This window comes from Astatotilapia calliptera, chromosome 3 (assembly GCF_964374335.1).
Source record: "Astatotilapia calliptera chromosome 3, fAstCal68.1, whole genome shotgun sequence".
NCBI lineage: Eukaryota > Metazoa > Chordata > Actinopteri > Cichliformes > Cichlidae > Astatotilapia > Astatotilapia calliptera.
Window position 1 is genome coordinate 8362571 of NC_137424.1, and position 24248 is coordinate 8386818.

General features: G+C 41.9%; 1 protein-coding gene and 2 long non-coding RNA genes across 7 annotated transcripts in view; 2 read left to right on the top strand and 1 right to left on the bottom strand.

Annotated features, from left to right (window-relative positions):
* The first annotated feature begins 1847 nt into the window (after positions 1-1847).
* LOC145425031 (uncharacterized) lies at positions 1848-22821 on the top strand. Its single transcript, XR_013905746.1, has 2 exons — positions 1848-3504; positions 19447-22821. It is a non-coding gene; the product is annotated as an uncharacterized LOC145425031 (long non-coding RNA).
* On the top strand, positions 7692-10795 carry LOC145424559 (uncharacterized). Of its 3 annotated transcripts, none has more exons than XR_013905635.1 (5): positions 7692-7737; positions 7859-8474; positions 8833-8985; positions 9350-9440; positions 10045-10795. It is a non-coding gene; the product is annotated as an uncharacterized LOC145424559 (long non-coding RNA). The 3 variants fall into 3 exon arrangements; XR_013905636.1 differs by lacking the exon at positions 7692-7737 and having other exon boundaries at positions 7744-7990; positions 8439-8474; XR_013905634.1 differs by lacking the exon at positions 7692-7737 and having other exon boundaries at positions 7744-8474.
* Positions 11604-24248, bottom strand: part of LOC145419379 (protein NLRC3-like) — a 234404-nt gene continuing 221759 nt past the window's right edge. For all 3 annotated transcript variants that reach the window (XM_080296972.1, XM_080296970.1, XM_080296968.1), the window contains 3 exons: positions 19524-19697; positions 12600-12646; positions 11604-12451 (listed from right to left, as the gene is read on the bottom strand). In XM_080296972.1, the coding sequence (XP_080153098.1) occupies positions 11904-12451; positions 12600-12646; positions 19524-19697 (769 nt within the window). In that variant the 3' untranslated portion in view covers positions 11604-11903. The remainder of the gene's footprint in view (positions 12452-12599; positions 12647-19523; positions 19698-24248) is intronic.

Genomic DNA, 24248 nt, shown 5'->3' on the forward strand with positions numbered 1-24248 from the left:
CTGCAATAAATCTTTCAGTTGCCTGAGTTGTATCACTTTTGTGTTTCAGATTATATACAAATGTTGCACCTGAATAATCATCAACAAACGACAAAACATACTTAAACCCTTCTTTAGAGTTTGGCGTAATCGGACCAGCTAAATCCGTATGTACCAACTCTAATGCTGTCCTGGCCTTTTCATCGGGTTCTCGGTTCCTAGTTTGGATAAACTTCCCTTGTATACAGGCTTCACATTGCATATTTTTGTTGATTTTACCCTTAATGTCCATTCCATCGACGACATTTTGCAAATTTTGAACATCCTCATAATTACAGTGCCCTAGGATTTCATGCCACGTTTGCATATCAAAACATCCATTACATTTCTCTTCAAACTCTTGCACAGTATTTATAAAGAACAGTCTCTCATGTTCACATATAGGGAATTTTGTTCCATCAACATGTTTAAGAAAACTGTCCCCGTGTTTGAAAACCACAGTGGCTCCGTTACTAGTAGCTGCTTTTACTGACAAAATGTCCTGTGGAAACGATGGAATGTAGAGTGCTTGTTTCAATGTTACCTTGTGACTTCGTCCTTTACTGTCAATCATACTTATCTCAGCATCTCCTCGCCGCTTTGCAGCTCCTCTGCTCCGCCTTCCGTCAGCCAACTCTACACAATGAGCCTCGGGTCGAAATGTATCATCAAACGTCTTAAAACTCTCGAGCTTCGTAAAGATATGTGACGTCGCTCCCGTATCCACCAGTAGCTGATTGTTCAGCATCTCCCGGCCGCCGTCCGGGACCCTCTGGGGTTCGGAGCCCGTCTTGAACGCGTAGTCCTTCTCCATAACCCCTCTCGCTTCATCCCGTCTCAGCTTCCTTCTACAGGTCGCATCTTTGTGTGTACTACTCCGGCAAAAACTGCACCATACTCTGGATCGGCACGTTCTTGCAGTGTGTCCCTTTAGTCCACATTTAAAACACACAATCTCATTATTCTTTGATCTTCGGTCGTCTGCTCGCCAAAAAGTAGAATCCTGATCTAATTGCACTTTTGTCCTCATTACGTTGTCATCTGTTACAGCCGCACGCATTCTCTCGGTTTCTTCATAACTTCTGAGTTTTACTTTAAACTCTGAGAATGTGATTTTTGCTTCGCTCTGTGTAACGTGCACAATCAGGGGTTTAAACGTCTCTGGTAGACCTTTCATTATCATTGCGATCAGAAGTCCATCAGTTAATTGCTCACCCGCATTTTTTAACGCTGTGATAATTGCTTCTGCTCGGATAATATAGTCCGTCACACTTTCATTCCTTTCATTTGTGAGAGAAGTAAGTTCGGTGTACAGACTTATAATCCGTGGCCTGCCCACTCCTGCATAATGACCTCTCAAAATTCTTAGAGCTTTCCGTCCGTCATCAACTGCATCTCTCATAACTAACGATAAACTTTTGTCATCTAGAAAGTGTATCAACTCTGCATATGCTTCTGCATTTTTGTCATCATCTTCACCTTCGGCTTCTCCATCACCCTCAGCCTTCAAGATGACATCTTTCAAACCTTGTAGTCTGAGATGACCAAGGAACTTTGTTTCCCATATCTCATATTTCCTTTCATCTCCATCAAACTGCAAACAGGAATATCGACTACCCGACTCTGCCGTGCGTCTGCTCATGATGCTCAAAATCGCTTACTCACTCAATCGTGCCAAACTTTTAACACCTGCCGGTATCTTGCGGTTTCAGGAAACGCTGCCCTTCCTTTGGCAGTTACAGGACCTCCTCTTTACTGCTGTCTGGGCCCATAACCTGTTAGCAGAGCTGCCCTGTGCAGCATTTATGGCATAATACTTTTAAGGGAGAATAAAAAGTCGACACATACATCTCATTCCTGACGGAGGACTCTACCACAACCCCTCTCCAGTCCATTCACAGAGTCATTGCATGATAAGACATGGATAGGATATGGGCGGGGCCTTTTACCGTCATTTTATTAAGGCACAAAGTACAAACACCTGTGGACACATAATCCAACAGAAATGTATAGAAACCAATCATTTACTGACAGCATGTCTGATGGAAATAAGTGCAGATTATGTATGAAGTCTAACTGCACACAGTAACTGTGTTACAATAAGGACTTAACAGCGCCCTCTGCTGGAGTGTTTCAGTACTGCGTTAACTAGAATACACCACCTCCTCCTCACACCACCTGCTACAGCTCTACTCTTCTATGACTACAGTCATCCACAGCACTGATGTGAGGTCACATGGTTCATATGTAAGGAGCACAGCTGACCTCAGGTCAGTTTAATGACTGTGAGCAGCAGCTGTGTTATTGTCACTGTGACAGGGAGACACTCTCAGACACAGCGCTCATGTCAGCTTGTTCTCATGCAGGAGGATCAGGAGCTCCATGTTTGTCTTTCTGTTTGAATCATGATGTGTTTGTGCCATCAGAGTCTGTCATGAGTACTCAGGGTTTCACAGCAGCTCTTCTGGATGCTGACGAGGACTCCAACCTCATGTTTCACCTCTCTGAGCTTCTGATGTCTGTGAACACTCGTGTTTCTTCTCTGGGCTCATCTGGACAAAAACACCTTTCTGTGTTTGGCTGCAGCCTCATTCTGACTGACAGGAAGTGTGTTATCCATGAGCTGCACTTCTGTGAGGAAGTTTCCTGCTGTGTTTCCTGTCTGTGGACAAACACGAGTGTTCCAGCTGAGGACTTGGTTCCTTCCACCTGTCCATACAGGACATCACGCTGTCTGCAGCTCTGTAAATGCAGCTCCAGGTCCTTCCACGTGCTGCTCTGTATTTGTGCAGTTTGTAGTGTGTCCTGGGAAACGTAGCACACATGGTGTTCTTCTGCTGTTTCCTCCTTTCACTGAGTGTGAAACACTGACGCTGTGCTGTTGTTCACAGAGGGGAGCTGATTCTAGCTGCAGCTGGACTCTGTCATCTAACTGAATGTGTTGGTGCTGATCACGGGGCTCTGAGGGGGGAGCAGCAGGAGGACTCTGGATGCTGACGTCAGTGCATCTGTGGAAGCTCCCACAGCGTGTCTGTCATTCAATATTGTGCTGTATATTGTATCTATGCAAAGATGAACAGACTGTGTGTTCACTGGTCTCTGTGCTGCAGCTCTGATGTCATCATCACTCCCTCCTCCACCCTCAGCAGTCCCAGCATGCTGCTGTGGTGCACCCCACCCTCACTCTACACCTGAGCCACAGACCACACCCTCCACCTCAATATACACCACAGTTTTCTCTGCTGTGGAAATGAGATCAGGAGGAAATCATCATTATTATTATTTAATAAACGCTCACATTAATGTGGGCTTATTTGTTTCATATTAGAAACATTAGTTGAGTGTTTTTAGTATAAAATGGTCAAAGTCCCTCTTTTTGCTCCTCCCCTCACCTGTGGATGGACGGTGCTGTTACCGTGGTGACAGCTTGGATGTGTTTCAGTCCTGCCTGGTTATCACTGCAGGAATCTTTCACATTTATTACAGGTAATAACTCTGATTTTTCTGTGTATTATGAACCAAATGTATCCTGATACACACAGAGATGGATGAGCAGAGGTCACATGATGAAAGAACAAACATGGAGTCTTTGATTTATTTAGATATTTATTGATGAATGCAAACAAACCTGACACTGAACCATCGTCCAGCAGAACAAACCTGATCACATGACCTGCTGACCCAAACAGTGCAAAGCTCCATGGCAACAACAACAAACAGCCTCACATATGTTAACAGAGGCTGTTAGAAGCACAGAGTCTTTACAGTCTTTCTCCTGTTTGGACACAGGTCTCTGCACATCTTCATCACAGTTACTCACAGACGTGCAGAGTGTGTGGATATCAAAGCTAAGTTTCCACCATGTTTGTAGTCTGTACTGGGACTCATGGAGCATCTCTCTATGAGCACTCAGTGCTTTAAACAGTGAGTCCCAGTTTAACCAGCAGCCTTCACACCACACATCACACAGACATGGAAACTTCAAACCTCAGACTGAAGACACCATCAGAAATAAACAGATTGTGATGAAGATGAAGAACTGGACCAGTTTGCTGTGGTTTCTTCTGTTCCTGTCAGAAATAAGAGTCTGGCAGCACTTTGCTCTCGTTCCACATGTTTAAGGAGGAAGTGAAGAAGAGCGAGTGAGTCGTCTTCCTCTGTGGGCCCAACATCAGGCAGCAGCCACGTATTTTTAAAAACCCAGCACACTGCTTCAGAAACACTGAGTCCAGGTGACCAGAGTCATGTGATCAGTGAGGTCTTCACTCAGGACGTCACTGCTTCAGGACCTGATTCAGAGCTTTATAAGGACGTGGATCATTGGTGCTGATGTTGTGTGAGAGCTGGTGAACCATGGGGAACATGAATAACAACCAGGCCATCAGCAGTTCTACCCCCAGCTCTAACACCTACATAATACACTATACATATAGTTATTGTTAAGGTTCAAATATTGAGGAAGGAGAGTACAAACAACCAGGTCCAGAAGAGCTTGGTCAAACAATTGATTTTAATGAACACAGGCGTGGGGGGACCAGCGCCGTACGCAGACAGCGCTGATCTCCGACTAATCAAAGCATAAACAGATATTTTATACCATCGGGGTTTGAATTTAATGACGCCCCTTCAACGTCACACAGATACATACATACATACGTCAAATCAAAACCACAATGACTTTTAACACAGTTTGAAAAGAACATTATCTCTATCTTCATGGCAGATGTTTCCTGTCAACCTTTTGACTGCCGCTTCTCCAAAACCACAGACCATGCTCTGCAGTAAGATACCACTTCTGCACGCCCGCAGTTGCAAGCAAACATGATTAACCTCTCACCTGTAACTGAATGTATCTACTATGTGTGTGTGTGTGTGTCACGACCTCACTTGGCACTCTGAGTCACCTCTCACCTACTAACGCTCGCAGTCAAACAGAGGCCACTCTCACATGTGTTAGCAGTTTACTAAAACTATATATGTAGTATATTGAATAAATGTTTTAATCAAGAACCTCTACTAGAAGCTTAATAAAAGAATATAAAAGTATAAAAGATAATAATGAACAACCTGGTTATTCAAATAGCATCATCCAAACAGCTCCTCAGAATCAGCTGCACTTACACTCTGCTTTTAGTTTCACTTTTGCAAAAGCACGCTCTGCAAACCTGCAGTTTCCTGTCAAGACTTTGCACAGAGTGTCCTCAGAATCAACAGAATCAGCCCATACACACTTAAGATTATAACAAGCATTCAAAAGCATTTAAGATCATAGATTCAACTCAACAGTTTAAAGTGGTTATAACTGCACCTGTAGTAAAGGCTAATTGGGTACTGAAATGTTTAAACATCTGAATGCAATATCAATGCTGTAGATTATATTATTAATGCAATGGTAATGATGATGATTATTAACAGTAGCAACAAAATAATTTCCCTGATCTCCACATTATACAGGTTTTAGTATGTTATATATAAACGTAGCTGAAGCAGTTTCATTTGTAGCTTCACGCTGCACTTCACATGTTTGTCCACCAGATGGCAGCACAGAGGCCTGTGTTGGAAAGCTTTGAGTAATGAAGCGTTTTCAATCCAAGCTTCAGAAAGCTTCATGTGGTCATCAAGGAAGCAACCAGGAAATATCTGCTGTGTGTAAAAACAGCAACACAAGAATCCAGGATGAAGACAAGAAACTCAAAGCTCACAAAACAGGTGGAGCTAATTTTGTGACGTGTTTCTGTAAAAACACCACAGAAGTGAATCATCAAAGTTTCCATGTGAGCTGATGATGCTGCTGCAGAGTTTCTGTGAACCTCCTGTGACCCCGCCTCCTCATACAGAGACATCTGATTGCTCTTCAAACTGCATCACGTGGACACATGTGATTGTGTGTTGTAGTATTGATCCCAATGCTGGTATCAGTCCTGGATCAATAACACTGGATGGATGCGTTCAGCATGGAGCCCTGAGCTGTGTTACAGACAAACATGGAAACTGACAGGTCTGTGTCATTCACAGTCTGTAACACTTCTAAACAACAGAGGCTGACCCAAGTGCCTCAGAGCCAGGCACGCTCACATCACAGCTCTCTAAATAAGCCAGTTTCAAAATAAGAGCTGAAAGCTGTGTTTGCTTGTGTTAGCTTATTATTGTGGAGACTAACATTCAGTGATCATGTGTTCAGACTCATAATGATTACTCTCAGAAATCCTGATCTTTGTATTTACTGTGTGTTGGATCAATAACTGAGATTCATGGTATCACACAGCTGTGCTGCTGCTGATGTCAGCACATCTGGAACAATACGAGGTATCTGCTAGCAGACTGAGCAGGACGTGAGACCTGTGGACTGTTTAAAGCTGTCCCTCCACAGCTCACTCAGACCTGATCCACACCTCAGTGATATTCTCTGACTTCCTCAGTAGAGACAGAAACCATTCAGATCTGGGACCATCAGCTGACTGATGATGTCACACAGACTGTGTTTTTCAGGAACAGTGATTCTGATGTGAGCCTGCTAGCTGACAGCAGACCTGATGAAAGCACATGTTCACATCTGTGAGGACAGACTGGACTCTTTGACTGCACCTTGGTTCTCCTCAGAGGTCTGTACAGGAGCATGTCCACCCCCACTGAAGATCTCAGTCACTGTGAAACATAGAAAGCTGCTTGTGTGGCCTCTGCCTCACATGTAGATACAGCTACAGGTTTCTCTGTCAGTCAGACTGAAACAGTGTCCTGATGCTGCATCATTCAGCTCTGTGCCCCAGTCAGCATCACTGGGAGCTACCAGTGTTTCTGCCCTTTTCCTGTAACACTACACTCAGCACAGGCTCAGCTGGTATCCAGTGTTGGACTTTGGCTTCAGCTGCTGTGATAGATCCTCTAACATAGATCAGCTCTGCTACATGTTGTTAGATAAGTGCAGCTGCTGTCATGTCCTGATGTTTCTCTGGCTCAGCAGCTTCTCCATCAGAGGTTCACATGGAGCTGATCCAGTATCTCCAGTAACTGTGTTCTGTGCCTCACTGGTTCATCCTTCTGTCTGTGTGACGTCAGTCAGATGTTGAAGTTAAACTCTGTAATCTTCACTGTGTCACAGAGTTCAGTGAGTCCCGTTATTCACAGTATCAATCAGATCATCAGAGAACAGCTGATCAGCAATCAGTGGTGCCAACAGCGCCTCCTGTGGTGAGAGGATGCAATAATGCAATGTAGCATTTTTCCACTCAACACTTGCAGTCATGGAAACTGTCTGTTGGATCTGTGTGACGTTGCTTTCTTGGTTAGAGTTCCTCACAAACGTCCAGATGATTCTTCTAATGAGGCGTCGACCATGTTTGCAGCTCTTTGGAAGAAAACGTCGCCCTTTGCCATCCTTACTTTTCTTTGACTTCTTCAAATGCAGCTGAACTCCAGCTGGTATTTTCTTGGACTTTGCAGCTGTTTCTGGTCATCAGTTCATTCCTGCAAACCTCTGAAGCTGAACAACAATGATGCTGCATTGCTGGCTGATCCCAAAAGGTTGATTCTGTTCATCTGGACGTTTTCAGAAACGTTTGCTCACTGATCAGGTGACTTCTTCAGTCTCAGCTGACTGCAGCTTTACAAGCTTACAAACAGCACATTTGCACAATGACTGAAAGCAGCAGCACCTGATATATATGATACTAATATAATACATACACTGAAAAAAAGGGACTGGCCATCTCTTGGATTTATGTAAGCATCTTGCATGTATTTAACACAATTGCCTCATGTTTTAAAGTTAAATGTAACTATATAGTGTAAAAACTACATGATATGCAGAAAGGGTGTATTAAATTGTTCATATCATGTTCAGGTGAAGTAAGTCAATAAGATAGCAACGTTAAATCTCGTGAAACCACGCGTGATTTCATCTCGCGGGCTTTGGATCGTGGTTTAAAAAAGGCATCCATCTCAGTCAAGTCGAGCAGCCAACTCTACGTTTTTGGTATGTCTTGATTTTTTGAATTAATATTTACCATATTTCAGCCAAATGTAGTTAAACGTCTAGAGTGTCGCCATGTAACATGCTAAAAAAGAGCCGTTAGCTTATTTGCTGTTTTATCTGTTGTCAAAGAATTGGCGCTTTTTCATTTGAATTTGTCTTTGGCACAAGAGCCGTAATATCACATTAAACCTAATTACGAGGCACTCATAACATAATTTGGTTTTCTGTGTGAATAGATTTGCCAACTGACTCTTCAGTTACATTGTGTATTTACTGCACCATGGTGTTAGTGAGATTTTGGACATTGAACAGCTTTAGCTAATATCATCAGCGGCATTATGCTAGCTTACATCCCTACCCCTCCTGCCCTCACCTGCTGTCCTTTTGTTTTTGTTTTTGTTTTTTTTGCTGCACATTGAGAGACGACCTCTATTCTGCATTTCACCAGGAGTCAGCTGATGGATTGTGGGTTCAAGGTGTTATGGTAAGAAAGTATATTCTATTTTCGTTTCTGTAACTTAATTATAATGGGTTTTTTATAATTATTAGGTGCATGCATACTCACCCTATTAATACAACTGAGAAATCCAAAATCTGCCATAGGTTTAACTTATACCTGTATGTATTGCCAGAAAGGTGATTACTGGACTCGCATTAATGCACACTTGAACTGAAATGAGGTTGTAACTTGTGGGTTGTTGGGTTGCAAATCAGAAACAAACATCTTTGGATTTTTTTTAATCCCATAAGATCTGGAAACACAGTTTTTATTCAACAAAACATTACTGATTAACCAAGCACAGTGCCTGCTGTTATTTCAAAATAATTTTATGTCATTTCAGATAAAATGCAGCATTCCAGTGCATCCCAACCATGCCTTTACAGTCAAGGTTTCTGACGGAGCTGAGTTTCTCTCTGACAGTCTGCTGAAAGTGTTTGCAAAGTGATCGGGGGAACAGGGCACAAAGCTAAAGGATGTAGCTGCCATTATGACAGTAAGAACTTTAAAATTCTTTAACTACAAAGTGTATATGTATTGCATTAGGTCAGTAAAATTTTTATGCTACATCCATTGAAACAGTCAACTATTACCTGTGAGTAATGATTCCACTAAAAGGATGCCATAATTTTCGTCATGCATTTACTGGCCCACTGAGAAAAATTTATCTTTTTTTAAAAATAAATGTTCTGGAAACTATATATCCATAAAGTTGATGTCAAACAGGAACTTTTGATATTGCTTTGTAGATGCTGGTGTTGCATGTTGACTGGTTTAAAAAGTCAAGAGTTTTTGTCTGGGATCATTTTCTTCTGTGCTACTGAAAAGTTCACAAATCTCTGTTTTCTTTGTTATAATAGTCAAGGATGACATTAATGCTCGGAGTCCCTCATCAAAGTGCTCCGCATCTGTGTGAAAGACAATTGCAACATCTTGGTGCAGGAGTTCATGGTGAGTGTTTTATGAGTAGATTGTGGATTTGCAACCTTTAAAAATGCATTTAGTTATCCACTTGATTCTCATTGGACTGGTTAGGACCAGTAGTCCTCTTTAATAATTTGAAGTTCACATGAGGCCTGGTAGTGAACTCGGCCGCCGGCCCTTGAGGCCCCACCCCCACCCCTGTATTAGGGGTCACATCAGTGTGAAAAAACTTTAAATTTGTCATTCTAATGACCAAAGGAAAATCCCACCAGTATTTACATTAGCTTTTGTTTGAAAAAAAAAAAAAAAAAGACCAACTGACCAACAGCTAACCAAATTGTGGGGCTGAAAGTCTAAATTCTAACATCTTCTGAGTGACATAGCCTGGATTTCTGATGGGCCGGTGTCTTTCTAACAAAAACTAATGTAAAGCATTTGAAATTATTATGTTTTTCACCCTCTCTTAGAAACTCTGTTAGACCATGAATGGCAGCATGGCAGGCCACTCTTTGGCTATAGCTATTTACTATGTTGCTTGCATTGGTTTAAATTACTCTAACATTAGAACTGGTAGATTCAAAAGAGATGAGTTTAAAAAGGAATCTTAAAGAAATGTTTTGTGTTTAACCAGGACTTGACTGAGGCCACTGCACAGATTGAGAAAACCACAATGAACATCTGTCTCCAGAGATGCGCCAGGCAATGACTTTTCTGATGTTGTTCTTCAAGATCTGGATAACGTGACCTTTGCAGTAGCCATGCTGTTTGGACCTTTTTTATTCCTTCAACATGAGTTACCCATCACAACTCTGCTACACTTTTGAGGTGATTCAATGGGTGGTAATGGAGTTGGATGCAACTCAGCTCTCAAGAAAAGCTCACAACTAAGACAAAACTGCTCCTGCAACGAAGCTCACTGTTATGCATGTGAGGTGACCAGCTCTAGGTGAGAGGACATTTAAATCTCACACTTGTTCTGCTGCATTTTTGAAGCTCAATTCCAGGAACGGATCGCAGGGTTCATTTTTATATACTCTGCAACTGCCATGAGGACGAGCTGTTTTTTGTTGTTGTTTGTTTTTCCTTTTGCTCTGTACAAGTTCTGTTTGTCTGTTTGGCAGCATTTTTAAATTTCTCTTTGTATTTTTTCTTTCTTTTACTAGTGAAGAGATGTAGAGTGAACAGTTATACAGTCTAAATATCCCATATGGGTCGTGTGAAATGGTATTTTCAATTTCATTCAGTTGAAGTAAAGAACGTTGAATATTTCTAAGTGTGCTGTTTTGAACCAAGATGTCACAGTATGATCAGTGCTGTAATTTTTGACAGTCACTGTATCAATGTTATTTTTGCGTCTCTTGAATAAAGTTTTTGACCTGCAAGTGCTAATTTCTTTAGTTATTGGGGTAAAATGGGTAGTGTTAATAGGAAGGTGTTTGCCAATTCAGTAACCTAATTTAATGTTAATGGAAACTAACATTACCTCAAATTGTTTAGTTATAATTGTTGTTTAACTGAATCTTGATGTCAGAGGCCTTAAATAGAATGTTTTGTATTGTTCTTTCCCAACATTTTTCAAAAGAAACAGTCTAATTTCTTTGCTGTGATTGATTCCAGAGAACACGGAAGAACTGACATTATTTAACTGTTGATTTATATAGATTCAGTAGAGGAGTAATGTCAGTTTAATTCTTTACCTACTGCAGTGAAATTAGACATGTTGTTTTGAAAGGTTACTGGTGGATGCCAGCAACCATCTTGGAAGAGAACAATACAATCTGTTATAAGGCCTCCATTTGAAAATTGTGTATTTGATACTAGAATATAATAGCAAAATGTAATTTGAAGATAACATGTAGTATTTAAGTGACCAAGTAGTATTGGGTAAAAGTTATTGAATCGTGTTGGGATAACGTGAGAAAATTGTGAAGGATTAAAATATTCCAAGAGCTCAAATTACTTCATCAAAACATGTTTAAGTCACATTTTATCAACACAAATTGCACAGGTTTATTGAACATGAATAAATTGTGTTAATTTAACTCAATTGTTTAAGTTGCTGCCAAAGCAAAACATCTGTGTGCAACAAATGTCCACCATTGAATTAAGTAAATCCAACAACATATTTTTTTCAGTGTATACATATATAATCCATACTAATGATGAAGGAACTGAGCTCACAGTCCATTGTTCATTCAGTGAACTACTCAGTTTATTTTGGGCCTCAGAAATGCTCACTCTGTTTGTACATCACTGTCAGCAATAGACTCATTCTGCTGTGTGGACAGGAACACATGTGACATCACTTCCTGTTTGTTTGTGACTGAAGAAGTTTACAAGGAATCATTTAGAAGAGTTTCAAACATCAACTGATTGAATCCATGAATCTGAAAACGTGTTTGTGAGTGAAAGAGACAGACATGTACAGACTGAACTATCTGTTCAACAGTCAGAGTGTTTCTGTAACAGGAGACACTCTTTACACTCCACTCAGCACAGGGACACTGAGCCACCACACCAGAACTTAAACCCAGGATAAAGAGTTTGAGTGAATGTGGTGTTGAAGGTGTGGAGGTGGATCAGAGTGTCAGAGGAGACTCTGTAGAAGGACAGAGTGCCAGCAGAACAGTCCACATACACTGCTGCTCTGTTAGAGACAGAGGAGGAGGAGGAGGAGGAGGAGGAGGAGGAGATGGATGTTAGTCTGCTATTGTGCCTGACAGAACGAGGACCATCATCAGAGCAGATCAGACTCCAGGACTGATCATTGTCTCCAAACAAACAGTCATCACTGACTCCTTTCCTTCTGATGCTTCTGTAACTCACTGATATATAAACGTCTCCTCTCCACTCGACCTCCCAGTAACAGCGACCAGTCAGACCATTTCTACACAGCAGCTGATAATTAAAAACATCAAATCTGTCTGGATGATCAGGATATGACTGAACCTCCTCCACACGTGTCACCTTCCTGTTGTTGTCAGACAGTTGGAGCTTTGTGTTCACTGTGTTTGTGTCGATTGTGAGTTGACAGGAATCTGATGGAGAGAACAAACACAATCCAGCTGCAGTTATTGATCCATCATCTGTTCATTGATTGACACTTTGATGATGACTCCTGACATGATGAAGATGGTTGAATGTGTGCTGCTTTGTTTTCATGAATCCCATTAAAAACACACTTACACTTCCTCAGACCTGGTCTCAACCATCGGACTCCAGCAGGCTCCACCCTGAAAGGAGGAGGGGGGTCAGAGCAGCACAGTCAGCATGCACACATGGACATTACATGGCTCTCACACACACACTGTTACACACTGAGCTCAAAGCTCGGCTCCACTGTTTTATTCAAAGAAATCTACATTTATTTATCAGCACATTTAAAAACAGCTTGAGCCAAAGTGCTGCACAGAGTAGAGAGAAAATAGGAAACATACACAGTAATGACTATAAAGACTGGTCAGGATTGAAAGCTACAGAGTACAAATGTGTTTCCAACCGGCTTTTAAAAATGTCCAGTGTTGGTGACGACCTGATGTGAAGGGCGACTGTTCCAGAGTTTGGCTGCAGCCATCGATAAAGCTCACCTCTGTTTTTACGTCTAGTTCTGGTCAGAAGCTGCTTATCTGCAGACCTGAGGGCTCCACTTGGATTCTTTTGTTAAAGAGAGATAAGATGGAGCCAATCCATTCACAGATTTAAAGACAACCAGATCTGGAAGTGGATTCTACCACGTACTGGTAACCAGTGGAAAAAGCTGCTGATGGGTCGTCTAGCACAGACCCACCGCTGGAACCAGACAATTGATGAGGGAGAGAACTGTGACAGCGCCGTTCCTTCACTTGACCTCAGTCGCTCTCGTCTGCTCCCTCGTAACACTGCTCTTTATTGAGCTTACATGAATATGCACAAGTTCATTATGACGTCTTACACAGGTATGAACAAAGAGTACCAGTCTGTGCATAGTGTGTGTGTGTGTGTGTGTGTGTGTGTGTGTGTGTGTCTGTGTGTCTGTGTGTGTGTGTGTGTGTGTCTGTGTGTGTGTCTGTGTGTGTGTGTGTGTTCCAGATGTGACCCTGTGACCCCAAAGCTGGTGCTAAGAGTCCAGCGGTCCCCCTAACAAAGGGCTCTTATACTTAACCAGACACAGAGTAGGTGTCCTCCTACACCAGGGGTCTCAAACTCGCGGCCCACGGGCCAATTGCGGCCCGCAGGACGATAGTTTTTGGCCCCACCTTAATATGAAAATGTAATGTTAGTTTGATAATGTATGACACTTTACAGTGTTGTGGGCGGAGCTGAATTAACCCACCAATCAGGGTGGGATATGGATCTCAGGGGACACCAGCCGGGCTTGATGCAAGCAGGGAAACATTTCTCAATGAGTCAAAGTTCCAGCAGCGTTGCCCTGGAGTGTTTCTTTCTTTCCTGTGTCTGGCTGGCTTCCTCCTTTCTATTGGGCAAACGCCGACATTCGCCCCAGCGCGCTGCGTTCACAACACTTCAAAAAAAGTTGTTTTTTTAAGTTGCTGCCCAGCGGGACATTATACGTATATAGATTTATACACACGTCAGTGGGATTTAAAGTTATTTTTCCACAGAGAGAGATCTCATATTAACTCTCACAGTGATGCGTAGGCGGCGGGATAAAAGAAAAGTCATGAACTCAATGCAGCCCAATTTAGTCTGCAGTCACATAGCGACACCTGTTCATCGGCAACAACAGTCCCCGGTAACCCGGACTAATTATAGGGTCGCACCGTAATTTGTGGCTCCATGTTTTTATTTGCATCACTGCGTTTGCATTGCAGCAAACATGAACATTACATATATTTCAATATAATGTAAAAGCAGTCAAAACAACTAACATCAGAAACAGCTGATGTTATTTGTTATATGTCACGGTGTCGTTTCCGCTTCTTTCTCCTGTAACAACAGCCCGGCGCCGTGAGCAGTCGCCTTTTTTGCGCTCGCTATCCCTGCACTTTCTACCATCTGCAAACGCCACGGTGTTCGTGTCGTCATGAAAGACATGAACATCGAGCGTAAAAACAAAGGAGACTGCTACCGGCTTTTTATCTGCCGATCGCCGTGCTACGGTTGCAAGAAAAAGAAGCAGAAATGACGTTCTCTACGCGTTGAGACGTTCCCCGTCCGTCGGCTAAACGCTTGATTGAAACTTCAATGCGACAGTGACACCAAGTAGAATTATAAATGTCACATAGCCCCAAACATGTCTTTTTCAAAGCCTGCGGTGAAGAGAAAGGTTGGTGATGAGCACCGACAATTTCAGGAAAAGTGGGAAATGCAATATTTCTTTGTTGAGCACAGGGGCACCCCGACCTGTCTTATTTGCACAGAGAAAGTTGCGCTGCACAAGGAATACAATTTGAAACGTCATTACACAACTAGACATGCTGAGCTGGATGCAAAATACCAGGGAGACGAGAGAGCGAACCGGGTTGCCAGTCTTAAAACAGATCTACTGAGGCAGCAAGATTTCTCCAAGAAAGCAACCAAAGAGAATAATGCAGCAGTCGGAGCCACGTGGTTAGTGAGATGATTGCTAAAGCAGGGAAGCCATTCACAGAAGGTGCATTTGTCTAAAAGTGCATATTGCAGGCTGCAAATATAGTCTGTCCGGGAAAGAAAGGTCAGTTTAGCAACATCAGCCTTTCTGCCAACACCGCAGCAGATCGCATTTCTGACCTGTCAAGTGACATTTATGACCAACTGTGTGAGAAAGCCAAATGTTTCAGTGTATACTCAGTCGCTCTTGATGAGACCACAGACATCACCGACACTGCCCAGCTCCCAATGTATGTCCGTGGTGTTGATGACAGTTTTGAAGTGATGGAGGAGCTGCTCACAGTAATTCCAATGCATGGCCAGACCACCGCTCAGCAGATATTTACAAGCTGTGTGATGCCATTGAGAATGTTGGTTTGCCATGGAAGAGGTTTGTTGGAATAACAACAGATGGAGCGCCATCAATGACAGGGAGGAAACATGGACTGGTGGCACAAAACAAACTGGAAGAGGAAGGCGTGGAGGAGGCCATTGCTCTGCACTGCATCATCCATCAGCAGGTCCTTTGCAGCAAATGCCTGAAGTTTGACAATGTGATGTCTATTGTTGTGAAATGCATCAACCAAATCAGATCCAGGGGCTTAAAGCACCGAAGGTTCTGTGCTTTTTTAGAGGAAATGGAGTCAGAATATGGGGATGTGCTCGACTTCACTGAGGTACGTTGGCTCAGCAGGGGAAATGTATTAAAGAGACTTTTTGAGTTGAGAGCAGAAGTGAAGCCTTCATGGAGAAGGATGGAGTTAGTGTTCCTGTGCTAACTCATCCCAAATGGCTCATGGACTCAGCTTTTCTTGTTGATATGACACATGAGCTTAATGTACTGAACAAGATGTTACAAGGCCAGGGGCAACTTGTCAGTGCTGCCTATGACAACGTGAGAGCATTCTCCACAAAACTGGCGCTCTGGAAAGCTCAGCTCTCTCAGACAAACCTTTGCCATTTCCCAGCATGCAAGGCACTCGTGGATGCAGGCACACCATTCAGTGCTGACGAGTATGTTGATGTCATTTTGAGGCTACAGGAGGAATTTGATCACAGATTTGCTGACTTCAAGACACACAGAGCCACCTTTCACATTTTTGCGGACCCCTTCTCCTTTGATGTGCAAGATGCCCCTTCTGTGCTTCAAATGGAGCTCATTGAGCTGCAGTGCAACTCTGAACTCAAAGCAAAGTTCAGGGAGGTGAGTGGAAAAGCAGACAAGCTTGGACAATTTTTGAGAGACTTGAGCCCTAGTTTCCCTCGGCTTTCCCGAATGTTCAAGCGGACCATGTGCCTTTTTGGTAGCACATACTTGTGCCAAAAGCTCTTCTCCACTTTGAACTTCAATAAGTCCAAGTACAGGTCCAGACTTACGGATGATAATCTTCAAGACATACTGAGGGTCGCAACTGCTTCCTCCCTCCGGCCACATCTGGCTTGGCTATGCGAGAGGAAACGCTGCCAGGTCTCTAGCAGCAAGGAGTAGGCAAGAGAAGCCATGTTCAGAAGAACAGTTCATTTTCTCCAGTGTTCCATTCATGTTCAGAAGAAGGTTATAGAACTGTTAATACAGACATTTCAATCTAAATACAGCAGATATAGAAGACTGAAAGAAAAACACAAGTTCACTGACTAAAAATATCTTATTATTATTTTATTTATGTATTACAGATTGATTTATTTTCTTATTAATTCTTAATTTGTTTATTTATTTTTCATATTTTGTGTTAAAAAATAAAAATAAAGAGATTTGAGAAGATTGGAATTTTTTAACCATGCCTTTCTTGTGGAAAACCTAATGCAGCCCAGCCTCACCCAGACTCTGCCTGCAGCGGCCCCCAGCTAAATTGAGTTTGAGACCCCTGTCCTACACCATAAATCAGTAAGAGAGGGTACGACCTCTCTCATGGCCCCAAGTGGTGTGTGCATGCCAGAGCACTCTGGAAGGCACACAGAGTCTTTACAGACTACTAAGGATCGAACCTCTATCATCATCCAATCGATTATAAAACTAAGCATGTATGAGTAAATATTTTTAAGCATATCCCATATGGAAAAGACTAAAAACTTATATGATGAAAGTCATACTCACGAAAGTGGCCACTTTCTCATTACTTTCATATATTGTTTTAGTAAGTATCGAAAACATACAAGTTTCATTATATAATTTTTCAAGGGATCTTATATCTGTTTTCACTCTTGTATGCTTTTCATACAAGTTTCACACAAGACAGATACAAACTTTATAAGATTTATATATCTTTTCCATATGGGAAATGACAATCAACAATATAAAGCTTACAGCTGGTTTTAATAACAACATTTATTTGTTTCTCAAATGAGAAAGAGCTATCGAGAAACACTCCTAAATCTTGAGTTCTTAACTTTTCCAGTGGGCCAAATTCAACATTACCTGCTAATGCTAAATAGGCTGCCGTTATTAACTAATGCTAATTGGATGTGAATTAGCATTATGCACTAATGCTAACACTTACTTTTTAACAATGTGAGTAGCTAATGCTAACACTTACTTTTTAACAATGTGAACAGCTAATGCTAACACTCTTTTCCCTAGCAATACAACATCTGAGCTGCTAATGCTGAGTAGGTCGCCATTAGGACCTACGTCTAATTAAAGGCAAATACGCATTAGAACCTAATGCTCATATCGTTTTCCTTTGCTTTATAACAATGTGAGCAGCTACTGCTAAATAGCATTAGCTAATAACAGCAGTCTAATTTAATGTAAGTTAGCCTCATTTGCATTATAACGATGTGAGGAGTTAATGCTAAGTATGCTGCCATTAGCAGCTAATTCTAATTAGGGGTGAATAATTATTACCAGCTAATGCTAATATCGTTTTCTCTTCCCTTTTAACAATGTGAGCAGCTAGTGCTGGGTAGGCTGGTGCTAGCAGCTAATACTAAAGCTAAAGCTAATTTGATGTGAATTAGCATTACATTAGTGAGGAGTTAATGCTAAGTAGACTTCCATTACAGGTAATGCTAATTTTAGGTATTTAGGAATTGGCAGCTAATGCTAATACCATATTTTCTTGCATTATAACAATGTGACCAGCTAATGCTAAGTAGGTTGCCGTTATTAGCTAATACTAATTTGAGGTGAATTAGCATTATCCGCTTATGCTAACAATGTTTTTTCTTACTTTTTAACAATATGAGTAGCTAATCTGAACATTTTTTTAAATTTAATTTTAACTTTTCCCCTGCGATGTGAAGAGGTAATGCTAAATAGCACGCCATTAGTGGCTAATTCTAATTTTAGATGAAAAAGCATTAAAAGCTAATGCTAATACCATATTTTCTTGATTTATATCAATATCAGTAGCTAATGCTAGGTATGTAGCCATCATTAGCTAATGCTAATTTAGGTGAATTAGCATCATCCGCTTATGCTAACAATGTGTTTTTTTACTTTTTAACAATACGCCATTAGTGGCCAATTCTAATGTTAGATGAGAAAGCATTAACAGCTAATGCTCATACTGTTTGCTTTGTAAGAATGACAGCAGCTAATGATACGAAGTCTACCGTTGTTAACTAATGTTAATTTGATGTGAATTAGCATTATCCGATAATGGTAACTCTTTTCCCCTGCATTACAACGACGTCAGGAGTTAATGCTAAGTAGGCTGCCATTAGGGGCTAACTCTAATTAGGGGTGAACAATTATTAGCAGCTAATGCTAATACCGTTTTCTCTTTCCTTATAACAACTTGAGCAGCTAATGCTAATTTGATGTGAATTAGCATTATATTAGTGAGCAGTTATTGCTAAGTAGGCTACCATTAGCAGCTAAAGCTAATTTGAGGTGAATAAGCATTAGTAGCTAACGCTAATACCCTTTTCTCTTGTGTTATAATGATGTGAAACGTTAATATTGTTCTCAAACAACAGAATGAGAATGAAATATTGATTCTAACAGGGCCCATAAACAGTATTAGCTTAGCAGCATTAGCTTATCAGAGTTTTCATCATGGTCACATAAATCCTTAGCAGAGCAAAGTGGCCTACTTAGCAATAGCTGCTCAAGTTGTAGAAAGCAAGGGAAAACAGTAATAGCATTAGCTGCTAAATGTGCACTTGAGAACAAATGTATTGTTAATTCAGCTGTGAATGTAGAGTTTGTCATTATTTAAGCTTCCATTTCCAAATGTTAGCTGCTCCTGTCTGCCTCTTTGTCACAAACACAGACTGAAATGATTCACAGCCTTGTTTCATCCTTCTGTCACTGTGGACATACAGCATGGGAAACATACACATGGCTGACACTTTATTAGGTACACTGGTATCTATCTCAGGTACACCTGTGACCTAAATGTTCCTGCAACCAGACTCCTTGGAGACCCCTACATAAATATCCATGAACTATCCAGCTAGACTAGTGTGTCTGTCCCTGAAAATATTCCTGCATGTGTGATTGTTCATGTCTCATCTGCAGGAAACAAACAGGAAGTGAGTGAAGGACACAGGAAATGTTTCCAGCTCTTCCTCCTCTATCAGACATTCTCTCCATACCTGAGAGTGTCCAGTCTCCAGCCTGGATCCTTCAGTCCAGCCGACAGCAGCTTAATTCCTGAATCACCTGGATGATTGTAGCTCAGGTCCAGCTGTCTCAGATGGGAGGGGTTGGAGGTCAGAGCTGAGGCCAGAGAAGTACAGCCTTCCTCTGTGATCAGACAGCCTGACAGACTGCAGACACACAAAACAACAATCAATCTGTCAACAATCGTTTTCTCTTTGTCACAATAACATCTATCCATCCATACATCCATTCAATGTAACTTTATTTATAAGTGACAATACCCAACAGACAACAACAGTCATCTGAAGCTGTTTAACAGTGTAAGGTAACCGCCTCCACTGTGAGCAGCACTTGGTGATGGTGGGAAGAAGAACTCCCTTTGACACAAAGATCCTCCCAGTGAAAACAGGCTCCAGGAGGACCATCTACCATGACTGGTTGCAGGGTGAGGGGAAAGAGAAGAACATGAACATCAAGAATGCAGCGAGTGGTAAAATAATAATAATAATAATGGATTGGATTTATATAGCGCTTTTCAAGGCACCCAAAGCACTTTACAATGCCACTATTCAGTCACTCTCACATTCATACACTGGTGGAGGCAGCTACGGTTGTAGCCACAGCTGCCCTGGGGCAGACTGACAGAAGCGAGGCTGCCATATCGCGCCATCGGCCCCTCTGGCCAACACCAGTAGGCAAGTAGGGTAAAGCCCAAGGACACAACGACCAGGACAGAGAGCCCAGGGATCGAACCGGTGACCTTCCGGTTACAGATGCGATTCCCAACTCCCTGAGCCACGGTCGCCCTAAATAAAGATTTGACCTCAGTGTGCTCAGTGTTCCTGTCTATTCCTAACATATTCCTAACACGATAGCTGCACTTTAGAGCTCTAAAACTGGAACTGACACATAAAAATACTGAGAACACAGACTAGCAGCCACTGCATGGCCTCGAGTACGTATGTGGTGCGTTCAAAGAGCATCAGCATAGACATGGTGGGTTCAACAATATAGGACATAACAATTTCTATGGCGAAAATACTATCAATGAATGAGCCATAACATTTTAGCCATGTAAACATGTTATCAGTGGGCTTTCCAACAACTTGCATTGATCATTAAAGGATAAAATACGTGAGTCGAGGTCACTACGAGCCATGCGAGGGTCAAACATGGCAGAGAACCTTCCAGCAGCATCTTGGTTTATAATCCGCCTTTGGATCATCAGTTTAGGAGATGAAGGATCCAAGTAAAATAACAAGTTAAAAAATATGCAGCTATGGTCACTCACATGGACATCCTCCACACATACATCATGTATATTTAAACCCAGGGAGAAAACAAGATCCAGTGTGTGACCCTTTGTATGTGTGGGGCCTAAAGTTAAAAGACTCAGTGACAGTGATGAGCTCAGCAGCAGTGTTACAGGATGCTTCATCAATATGACGGCTCAAATCTCCCAACCTTCTCCAATGAAATGATGGATGTCAGAAGGTCATTAAATTCAGTTAGAAAGACCCCATCAGGTAGAATAAAATACAATAACTGGTTTTTAGAGAACTGACCATCATCTGTGACTCAAATGCAGAAAAGGAGTCCGAGGTCATCAGACTGCATGTGAATCTGTCCTGGTAAACAACAGCGAGTCCTCCACCACGTCCTAAAAGACGCGGAGTTCAGATGACGGAGCAGCCAGCCGGGCAGATTTCATTCAAGTGGACATAATCAATGTTCCCTCTAAGCTGCGCACGGGCGCAATCCGCTGACACGCTCTCTGCACACAGAGTATCTGCATTGCGCACAAAAAGATATCTAACAGGCTGTGAGGCTCCTGAACTCTCTGCCCCCCTCTCACGGACAATAACCATATCCAACTTCTTAATAGCAATGAACTGGTCTGCATTGGTGCATCATATCTTTATTCTCTTCCCCCTCCCCCCCATCCTTCTTAAATAGATAACTATCATATCTGATATCATATCTCACAGTACAATAATATTGAATGGGTTGCATTGTTGTACTTTGTCATGTTTCTCAGGTCTTTGTCTGATTTTCTACGAACATTACTTGTCATGTTCTCATGTTGTTGCTAAGGATTGTCTTATTGCATTGGAGTCACACTGGGTTAAATATGTACACTTGGGTTTTAAGGGGTATTTATTATTTTCTTCTTTTTTTTTGGGTTGTATGGAAGCCCCAAACGCAATTTCATTGTTCTTGACAATGACAATAAATAAATAAATACTAAATACTAACCTGAATTGAAATTAAAATAAATACGTTAACAATTCTGCTTTGCAGTGTTAGTCAGTGACTGGCTGCTCCAGTATTTAGAACGATGCCGCCTTATCCCATAGTCCAGCCAATGATTCACATTCGTATATACGCAGCTAATCAACGTCGCTGACGGGCTATGACAGCGTCCTCATGTGCCGACACCGGTGTTTTGGTTGATGTAGAGTGAAGCCACGTTAATGACAACGTGATCCAGTGATCCAAGGGACCGCTCAGGGAGTTTGTGTGTTCACTCAGACACATGAAACATTAGAGGGAACATTGGACATAATTCTTATTTTGCTGCCACGTCTCAGTCAGACACATGAAATCTAGAGACTCTTTAATAAAGAGATCGCTTAGAATAAATGATTTGTTTGTTATGGAGCGAACGTTAAGCGGGGCCAACCGAGTTGATGACGGTCGATCTGCAAAATCAACAGCTGACTGCAGCGGCACTTGAAATAAAGACAATGCAGACCTGTAGACCTGCTGGGCAGGGCAACGACTCCAGAGCTGGGGGAAGCAATGATCGATGAGCAGACATAGCTGTTATCAATAAAAACAGTGAACGTTTGACGGACACACCGTGAGAAAAACTGCTTCTGAGCCACAGAGCCCAGGTCCCAGTCACCGGCGTAACATATTAACTAAATGTCAGGAGAGGAAGTGGACGCAGGCACCAGGATTCTCCCCACAGCCAAGAAGCTAGCCTCTGGTAGCTTCTGAGTTTCACCTGGACGTCGGCCCTCGTTCCCCTTTTCCATCTCTTGAGGGTGAAAGTCCTGCGGGTTGTGAAGAGTAGCACACCAGGGGAGGAAGAGTTTTTCTGTTCAGCTGTTACAGTAGCTCTCCACTGAATCTTTGATGTTAAACCCTTTAAGACCTACCATAGAACCAAGTCTGCCAGAGCTTATCTTTAGATTTTTACATGCTGTAGTGCAGACCTTCCCAAACTGTGGTGCCCGCCCCCTAGGGGGGGCGCAGAGCCATGGCAGGGGGGGCGCGGTATGAAAAGGGAGGGGAACAAAACGCTTGAACACTGCTAGCACGGCGCCCACAGAAACGCAAAGCAGGAGATGAAGCATCGCTGAATATGTTTCCAAACCAACTTCATTCTAAGCCAAAGACTAGAAAATATGGTGAAGCAAATCTGCCCTTTGGCTTCACCTGCACAGGTGCTGAGGTAGGTCCCTGCGTCGGGAGCAGCGCTGGGCTCTTCCAATCATGGACAAACAGGATCCCACATTCTTAATTTTTAGTTCACAAACACTTGTTGTAGTGACTAACTACTCCTGACATTTTGGAGATGTTTGCTCTTTATAGAGTAAAGTTACAGCGGGATACAAATAACATCAGGCTGATCCTGCCACGATTTGTTCCCTCGATTCAAATCACAGACAAACAGGATCCCACAGCTGTTTATGTTTTTGAACCCATTTTGCACAGAGAGGCATTTTTTGAAAATGTATTGACAGCAATGTTGATTAGTATTACAGAAGAAGAAAAAACAACTACCCGTGACGCCTTTGTAAATGGAGGGACAGTAACTGCGTGTGAAACCTGCAGATACTCAGAGTAACAGTATTTTGTCTCTGTCTGCCATTCTGCAGTTCATCTCATGTAAACAATAACGTGGCGCACAGCGTGATGTGAAAAAAGGCGCAACCTTTGACGTTGCCAGATGAACTCTGTATTCCTCGTCCGCAAAAAAGGAGTTTTAAAAAAATCTCAGTTTTTGGTGATTTGAAACACTGTTTGGATGAAACAGCTGCGTTTTCAAAAATACCAGTGTAGGTGCGGACGTAGCGTAAAAGATTTAGTAGTTTATTTTCTTACTACCTGTAATTTATTGCAGATTACTTGTATTTGCTTAATTGTTTACTAAATGTTTGAGGTGTGAAATAAACCGCAATGGAGCAAAATATGGGCGTGTGTGGTTGGAGGATGTGTTAGTGCGTGTGCGTGCTGTTCACGCGCCGGGGGGGAGGCGAACGTTTTTCGTGTAAAACAAAGGGGGGCCCAGCAAAAAAAGTTTGGGAACCACTGCTGTAGTGCCATTTTGGGGAGCAGTTCAAGTTGCTATACATCAATACAACCGTTATAGCCCAAATTTTAATAATATGTATGCATTCAGTCCATAGTAACTACATATACATATATACATATACAGCAAAAAGTGCAATAAACTAGAACAAATTGAAAATTGTTTTGTTTTGTATTTTTACATATATTTGTAGTTAGAGAAATTTAAGAGGTTTATCCCTCAAAACGGAAGAACTAAAAAAGTTGCACAAAATAGTTTCCAACCACAGGAAATGTAATTTGAGTGTATCCATAGTTGTATTTTTGAGATACACCAAATTGTATATACTGCATGAAAAACTAAAATAAATACTACCATGTGAATTTGCAAGAAAAACTTCAGTGCATCAAAATAAACT